The 8,475-nt window shown below is 34.2% G+C and overlaps 1 protein-coding gene across 1 annotated transcript; it reads left to right on the plus strand.

Moving 5' to 3' along the window:
• The first annotated feature begins 467 nt into the window (after positions 1–467).
• Positions 468–3,337, plus strand: LOC149216926 (putative protein phosphatase 2C 78). The gene is made up of 4 exons (XM_089390084.1): positions 468–615; positions 940–1,298; positions 2,602–2,808; positions 2,972–3,337. The coding sequence occupies exons 1-4, from the start codon at positions 468–470 to the stop codon at positions 3,335–3,337; spliced, it is 1,080 nt and encodes a 359-aa protein (XP_089246210.1).
• The last annotated feature ends 5,138 nt before the right edge of the window (positions 3,338–8,475 follow it).

An 8,475-nucleotide genomic window follows, 5' to 3' on the forward strand; every position in this document is an offset into this window, starting at 1 on the left:
CACAATATAAAATAATTAAAGAATACCTTAACCATAATTTTTAAATAAATAATTACTATTATTATAATACCTATTTAACTTTATAAATATAATATTAACACTAATTTAATTTAATATTACACTACAGATCCCTTTTTTGATGCGCCACCCGAAAACCACAATATTGGATAAGCATCATAAAGTTTCATAAACTTTATATATAATCGATTGCACTACTGTCGGCATGACTCTCGGAAGGTCATTGTCGTGTATGAGTGTATCCAACGTATATATTTTATGGTCTATAAATTCAAAGAAAGGAGATCGAGGACATAAAGCGACCGTTTGTAGCCGAAACGAATAGGAAATAGAAATCATCTGACAGACTTTTCTCTGTGCCAATGCCGACATCCTGCCTGCCTTGTTTCAAAACAAAAAACCTGAAATGGCACCAAGATATGAAAGGGCACGCGTTTGGTGTCTACTCAATGGCGGCTGCTCAGGCGAATTCACTGATGGAGGACCAAAGCCAGGTTATGGTTTCTCCCTTCGGCACTTTTATCGGTGTTTACGACGGCCATGGCGGACAGGAGGCCTCTGTGTTTGTTCGTAATAATCTCTACAAACACATCGAAAGTAAGTGATAAACATGTCAAATTATGCTCAGTTTCAATGTTGGATAGAAAAACAATTTGCAATTGTGAATATAGTTTCAATATTAGATAGAAAAACAATTTGCAATTGTGAATATAATTAGATATAACCTGAATATTTTAATTCTATCCCCAATCCAACCCATGAAATTTAAACTCATAACTTACTAAAATTAAACCCCCACAAACTAATTGATTTATATCCATAAATAAACTATCCTTGCACTTCAAAAATTAAAATGTAAAATGTTGCTTGTTTATAACATTAGACTTTACCTTATGCCCAATTTACTGGTACTATATACAGATCTTGCAGCAGAAGAAGGTGGTGTATCTGCCGAGGTGATTAGAAAATCAATCCATGCGACGGAGGCGGACTTTTTTCAGCAAACCCAAAGACCCACTGTGGGCACAGTCTGTGCGGTGGGTTTTATAACCCCCGATCGTAAGCTTTATACGGCAAATCTTGGCGATTGCAGAGCCGTTATGGGCGTCTCAACCTTCTGTTTCCAAACCCAGGAAACCATTGTTTATGCAGAACGACTAACCAGAGATCATAATGTAGTGCATGAGGATGTACGGGAGGAGCTGAAAATGCTACATCCGGACGATCCAGATATTGTTGTGTGGAAGCACGGCAACTGGCGTGTCAAAGGTTTAATTCAGGTGTGTGTTTATATAACACAAGTTTATTTTTCAAAACTTATCTATTCAGTTGTAAAATCAGAAAACTTATCAATTCAGTTGTAAAATCAACAGTGGTCTTATCAATTTAGTTGTAAAATCAACAGTTGTATAGGTACGTACCTGATGTTATGACTGATCTCCCCACTCCTGTTCAAATCCCAATATACACGATATGTTGTCTGTTAGATACAATGATGATGTAATATATTTGTTTCTTCCGGGTTGCACCTTAAAAAAAAATCAACAGTGGTATCATTGGATAGGGTTGTTATCGGCTGGTTGGTTATTATTATTATTTAAGCAAAATTAAGACAATGATCATAATAAGAAATAAGAAGAAATAAGAAAAAGAAATTCACTTTATGGACTGGTTGATTTATTATCACTGTCATCAAGGAAGAATACTTTCCAGAAAACTCTGAATCGCAAGAAATCCAGAAAGAAAGAAACAACTCTCAAGACAGGGAGGGGGAAGCCCCGCCCAACAGCAAAAAAGTGAACTCGACAACCTCTCAAGTATCAACAGTTATAAGGATTCCCCACAAAATAAATCTTCACTTAACAGCAAAGTAGATCTCCAAGTTAAGACACCAATGTTCCAAGAATCAGAAGAGATGAAGGAGATGCAAGATAAAGGAAGTTGGAAGACCATAGAGAAAAAAAGGAAAGCTACAGCACCAATCTCACCAAGAAAGACGAGAAGCCACAATTAAGAACTAAGAAAATTATAGGTTCTATAGACCAATTTAGTCTGAGTGGACCACCACCACCACCACCACCACCGGAAAATTAAGACAACTATTATAATGAGAAATGGGAAAGATTTTCACTTTTGCACAATGTTTTTAGGTTACGAGGCTTTAACTTGTTTTTGCCAAATGTTTTTAAATAATGAACCTTTAGATAATAAACCTTTCACTTTAACTTGTTCCCTGAATATTAGAAATATAAGTTTATATAACACAATTTTTTTATTTTTAAATTCAGCATGGGTGAACCTACTGCTATCATGGTCATGTCCAATAAAACAAATTTTATATTAGGTTTTGATTCAATATTATGATTGAATTTAATTCTACTGCCATTGCAGATTTTGAGATTTTAATAATAAGTTGTTAAGTCGCTTCCGTTTATCTAATTTCAAAATATTTTTAAATTCTACACTTAAAAGAAAGATTACTCAGTTTAATTATCTAATTTCAAAATATTTTTAAATTCTACACTTAAAAGAAAGATTACTCAGTTTAATTCAATGCTGTGATATATGTTTTTTCTTATTTAGGTCTCGAGGGCGATCGGTGATTTTTATTTTAAAACAACCGAACCGTATGGGATATGCAAGGAGAGGCCAATTCTGACAGCAGAGCCTTACATATATTCACGGGAGCTAAAGGAAGAGGATAAGTTTTTAATATTTGCATCGGATGGTCTGTGGGATCAGTTGACTGATCAAGAAGCCGTCGATATTATTCACAGTAATCCTCCCAAGGTAATAGCTTTAATTTATCAGGTTTTATTTCTTAGGTTTCAACAAGGTAATAGCTTTAATTTATCAGGTTTTATTTCTTAGGTTTCATTTCGCTAGGATTTTAGGTTATATATTTTTCAATTTTTTGACAACATTGTGAATATTCTTATATCCACTACTACAGGGGATAGCCAAGCTTTTAGTCAGAACTGCCATTGAGAAGGCTGCATATAAAAGCAATATAAAGTACAGCGACATGAAGAAAATCAAAATGGGAGATCGACGTCTAATTCATGACGATATTAGTGTGGCTGTAATTTACTTAGACCATGGCTGGGATTCGCAATCCATGCAAAGACGCTCGGGGGCTGCTGAATGCACGATAGCTCCTGATGATATCTTTTCTTCTGATTGCAGTAGTAAAAGAGGATTCAGGGACGGAAGAATGTCACATTACTTTCCAGAGAAGAGGCATAAATATTCAGACTTGAAGAGTAAAATTGTCAAGAATTTTTCCAATTTGAGACCCATGAAATTTTTCACAGAATGAAGAGAATTACCGACCAATCAAGTACGAACAATGAAAGCATCAGAAAATATTGCCCCTGTTTGTTTTACCAAGCCTATTTGTTTTACCAAGGCTGAGGGTTAGTTCCATTGATCTTGGTCTAGTTCAATTTTAGAAAATATTTGCTCCGATTTGTTTTATCAAGGTTGAGGGTTAGTTAAATTGGTTTTGGTCTAGTTCAATTCACTAAAGCATTTGATTACTAGAAAGTTATGAGCCAATTTTATCAAAGTTGAGGGTTAGTTCAATTAGTTTTGATTTAGTTCAAGTGGCTAAAACATTTGATTACTAGAAAGTTATGAGCCAATTTCATCAAGGTTGAGAGTTAGTTTAATTGGTTTTTGTCTAATTCAAGTGGCTAAAGCATTTGATTACTAGAAAGTTACGAGCCAATTCTCTTATATTATCTTTGAAGTTTCTTAATTTTTGTGAAATGTGATTCCTCTTAGTAAATCTAAGAAGATATTTCTTCCAATAAAAATAAAAAATCTGATTGTTTTCCATCATCATATATTTTCTTCTTTCGACTCGATCAAAATATTTATAACTAATGTAAATTATTTTGCCAAATGGTGTCTTTTCATTCATCAACAAACAAAAGAATGGGAAGAGTTTGTCGTAATATTCCATGGAAGCTCTCTTCAACAGGGTCTCTCGTATGTTGATTTGCAATTGAAACTCTCTTCAAAAGAGTCTTTCGTACGTTGATTTGAAATTGAACCACTCTGGTTCAATAAATCAGAATGTTAAAAAAGCAAACAAACAGAAGACAATCTAGTTTAAGGAAATCAGAAAATGTCTTAGCAATACCATTTTACATTAAATAGAAGACAAAGCCATATCAAAATACTCGCGTACTTCAAATATCTTATGTGTACATATTAACAAACACAATATACTAAGATAGGTTTTCTCAGCTTGAGATTATATTATCTATTTGTTTCTCTTTTCAAAGTTGTTCATTATAATCATTAGCATATCAACCAGATTTAAGTGACAAGTGACAAATTTGATCAGTGCTATCGTTTATAATTAACAAAATTATGTTTTTAATTAGTTTTTTACTAGATTTATATGAACTAGATTTAAGTGACCAATGACAATCTTGACCGGTACTATCATTTATAATTAATATGTTCGGTTTCTAATTTTCTTTTTAACGAGAGGGATCCCAAAAGCCGCAAGTCCCTACCCGTAGATCCTATTTTTTTAGGGATTTGCATATGGGTGCAGCATAGGGTTCATTGAGAATTCTAAAGCAAGTGGAGAGACATTGTAGAAAAAGTACGTGAGATTTATTGGTGTTTTGTAGTGTTGTTGAAGTCACTGAGATCTGAGCCACCTTGATTCCACATTGCCGCATTTAATAACAAATCCATATTTATTGCATATTCTTCTCTATAACCACAATCTCTCAGGATATGTCATTCTTCTCCATAACCACAATATGTGAGGATATGTCATTGGAGGGATTGGAAATGCTAGTTAATTATTTTCTTATGCTAATACAATTTTCGTGAAGCCTTAATAAGTAATAATATAGTCAATATATTCGTTATGATGCAAGAAGACTCACTAAAGCTATGAATCAAAATGAACAAAATGGCAGTCCTTTTATAACATGCAAGTACACAACGAAAACGTGGAAATGAATCTTGCCCACGAGTTAGTAAAGGCGAGACTTGTGCACAAGATTTCTCTTGGTAAAAGTTCAAATTTGAGGCATGCAACAAGATTTTCCTTTAGAACGCTGAATGGAGCGCTCTGCCTTGGCTGGTAAAATTTATATCTTACTATAATTCGGTATGTGCTCCAATTGGCATTGCTCAGTTCTGAAATAATCATCCTTAAAATTTGTTGGAATAGTTCTCCTATCATCGTGAACTGAATGGAAGTGATCATCGCTGCTACAAGTCTTCTTTCTAATAGGTAATGGCATGTATTCCAGTTACATGGTACTCAAATTTGAGTGCTTTCTAGCACTAGATTAGTTGTTTTTCTGCATCCTACAAATGGATTCATATATTGTCAACAACTTTTTGCTCTCAAATGCCATACCTTGAAAACCATTTTCTTGGAAACAATAGCTTCAAGTCTCCCTTTTCCTTACCCTACACCTTGGTGGGTAACAAGTATATTTGACAAATTACATATAAATTTGTAAATCAAATGGAGAATTCTTCAAAAAGAAAAATTGGATTTGTACAATCAATAAAACACAATGCATAATGCATGCATGGAACAGAAATGCTTCATTCCTCAAAGGCCTAGTGTGACACAATAAATTTGGCAACCTATCCCTTGTTCCTTTTGAGTTCTCCTATATTCCATTGAAGGTGTAAACTATTTAAATCTTCAAAAAGGAATGCCTAAACACATGTGACAATGCAGCATATGGAAAACATAAGATAACGATGGAGACTTGCATGCATGCTACTCAAAATGAACACTTGCCACTACATGTTGTAATTGTGTTTTTCTTTGAGCAGGTAAGAATTTCCATAGTAGGGGGTCCTAGAGTAAATGAGTTACCAAAACAATATCAAATCTTTGATATCTGCTCCAAGCTCATATAGTGATGTATGGAACCCACTACAACAAATGTCAATTCCTTGAAAGGTGATCAAGATCATAGTTGCTACAATTGTTCTTTCTCAAAGGTGATGGCATATGTGATGGCATATATGCCTACTACAGGGTACTCAAATTTGTGTACTTTCTTGGACCAAATTAATGGTTGGCCTAAGTCCTACAAATGGCTTCATATATTGCCAAGAACCTTTTTCTCTAAGATTCCATGCCTTGAAATCCATTTTCTTGCAAACAAAAGCTTCAAGATTTCTTTTTCATTACCCTACACTTTGGTGGGTAACAATTACATTCGATAAATTACATCTAAAGTTGTAAATCAAATTAAAAAAGAAAAATTGGATTTGTACAATCAATAAAACACAATGCACAATGTAGGCATGGAACATAAATGTTTCATTCCTAAAAGGCCTAGTGTGATATAACAAATTTAGCAACCATCTAGGTGTGTATCCATTGTTCATTTTGAGATCGATTGAAGGTGTAAATTACTTCAATATTTAAAAATAAATTTCCAAAGGCATGTGTTAGTGCATCATATGGAACACATAACATAAGATAACAAGGGAGACTTGCATGCATGGTACTCAAAATGAACACCTGCCATTACATGTTTTAGTTCAGGTGCTTTTCTTTGAGCAAGTAAGAGCTGCCATGGAAGGGGTCCTAGAGTAAATGAGTTACCAAAACAATATTAAATCCTTGATATCAGCTCTAAAAGGTGATTCTCATCGTGCAGCACGATCAAACTCATATAGTGATGGATGGAACACACTACAGAAAATGTTGGTTCCCTTTGTCAAGATCATCATTGCTACAAGTCTTCTTTCTCATAGGTGATGGCATGTGTGCCCGCTACCGAGTAATCAAGTTTGAATTCTTTCTTGCACCAGAGTAGTGGGTAGTGTGCATCCTACAAATGGCTTCATAAATTTTCAACAACCTTTTTCTCTCAAATGTCGTGCCTTCAAAACCAATTTCTTGCAAATAGTGGCTTCAAAAATCCCTTTTTCTTACCCTACACCTCGTTGGGTAATATGTACATTTGATAGATTACATCTAAAGATGTAAATAAAATAGAGAATTCTTTAAAAAGAAAAATTAATTTTATACAATCAATAAAACATAATGCATAATGTAGGCATGGAATAAAAATCTTTCATTCATCAAAGGCCTGGTGTCAAATAATAAATTTTGCAATCATCTAGTGTATTTTTCAGTTCTTATATATTCCATTGAAGGTGTAAACTATTTCAATCTTCAAAAAGAAATTCCCAAAGGCATGTGGCAATGCAGAATATGGAATACATAACATATGATAACAATGGAGACTTGCATGCATGGTACTCAAAATGAACACCAATGAGTACATATTGTAGTTTAGGTGATTTTCTTTGAGCAGGTAAGAGTTTCCATGGTAGGGGGTCCTATAGTAAACGAATTACCAAAATAGTATTAAATCCTTGATATCAACTCCAAAAGGTGATTCTCATGATGCAACACGATCAAGCTCATATAGTGATGGATGGAACACACTATAGCTAATGTCAATTCCATGAAAAGGGATCAAGCAAAGAAGAAAATGGAACTTTCCCCTTTAAGCCAAGAAGGATTTTTGGTAAACTATGGTCAAATAACAAGAGTAGTGTTGATAAGAAGCTTTGAGAATATGGTACAATTGAAGGCCTTCATTCTTTTGGAAGTCTTTGTGTGTTGTTGGTTATTGTGACATGTGAATGAGATATGTAACTCGATGTTTCTTCCATTCTCATGTGTTGTTACATGCATAATGTTTTTGAGATGCAGGCAAGAGGAAAGATGAGAGAGAGAGCCCAATAATATTAAAATTCCATCATGTGTTTACAATTACCACAAATGGCCCCATGCATAAGTGAGAAATTTTTGGTCATGCACTACATATCTAATGAACAAATTTTGGTGTAATATCCCCCAACCTCTTAGGAGAAATAAGATGGGTTCTGCTACCCTAATGAGTTCCCATAGGCTAAGGCAGGGAAATATTTCAATAAGGGAACATGATTCACCTATGAAAAACTTTATAATTGTCTAAGGGGTGAAAAGGGGACATATCCTAGGCTAATGAAAAGTCACTTTAATTTTATAATGTAAAAGTCTTCCAAAGTTATTCAATCAAATATTAAAAGGGAAAAATGGCACAAAAGTGGCCACTCAATTATAAAAAAAGAAAAAAGTGAGGATTTTATCCTTATTCTTTCACTTGCATTTGGGATAAAATGAAATCTTGGAGAGTATTTGGAGAGAATCTTAGGGTTTTGGAAGTCCTAGCCTCCATTGCTAGCTTTGGTGTTAAAACTAGACACCATAGTTGGTCCAAAGAGTGAAATCACTTAGATTTCACCATTGCACTACCAAGAAGAAGAAGAAATTTGAAGAAGATAAGGAGACAAATATGTGTTATCAATTGATCTTCTAATTTTGTGTTTTTCATATATCATTTTTGAGGTGGAGACTCCTAGCCAAATTCGAGATCGAAGTTGCCAAATATAAGA

This window comes from Pinus tabuliformis, chromosome 1_1 (genome assembly GCF_031772625.1).
Source record: "Pinus tabuliformis cultivar Carrire ecotype Pingquan chromosome 1_1, CPIR1, whole genome shotgun sequence".
In the NCBI taxonomy this organism is placed as follows: Eukaryota; Viridiplantae; Streptophyta; class Pinopsida; order Pinales; family Pinaceae; genus Pinus; species Pinus tabuliformis.

Bases quoted from the DNA above. Each gene is read 5' to 3' on its own strand.
- LOC149216926 (XM_089390084.1), top strand. From the start codon at position 468: ATGGCGGCTGCTCAGGCGAATTCACTGATGGAGGACCAAAGCCAGGTT. The intron at 616-939 runs GTAAGTGATAAA...TACTATATACAG, and splicing joins TCTCTACAAACACATCGAAA to ATCTTGCAGCAGAAGAAGGT. The intron at 1,299-2,601 runs GTGTGTGTTTAT...TTTCTTATTTAG, and splicing joins GTGTCAAAGGTTTAATTCAG to GTCTCGAGGGCGATCGGTGA.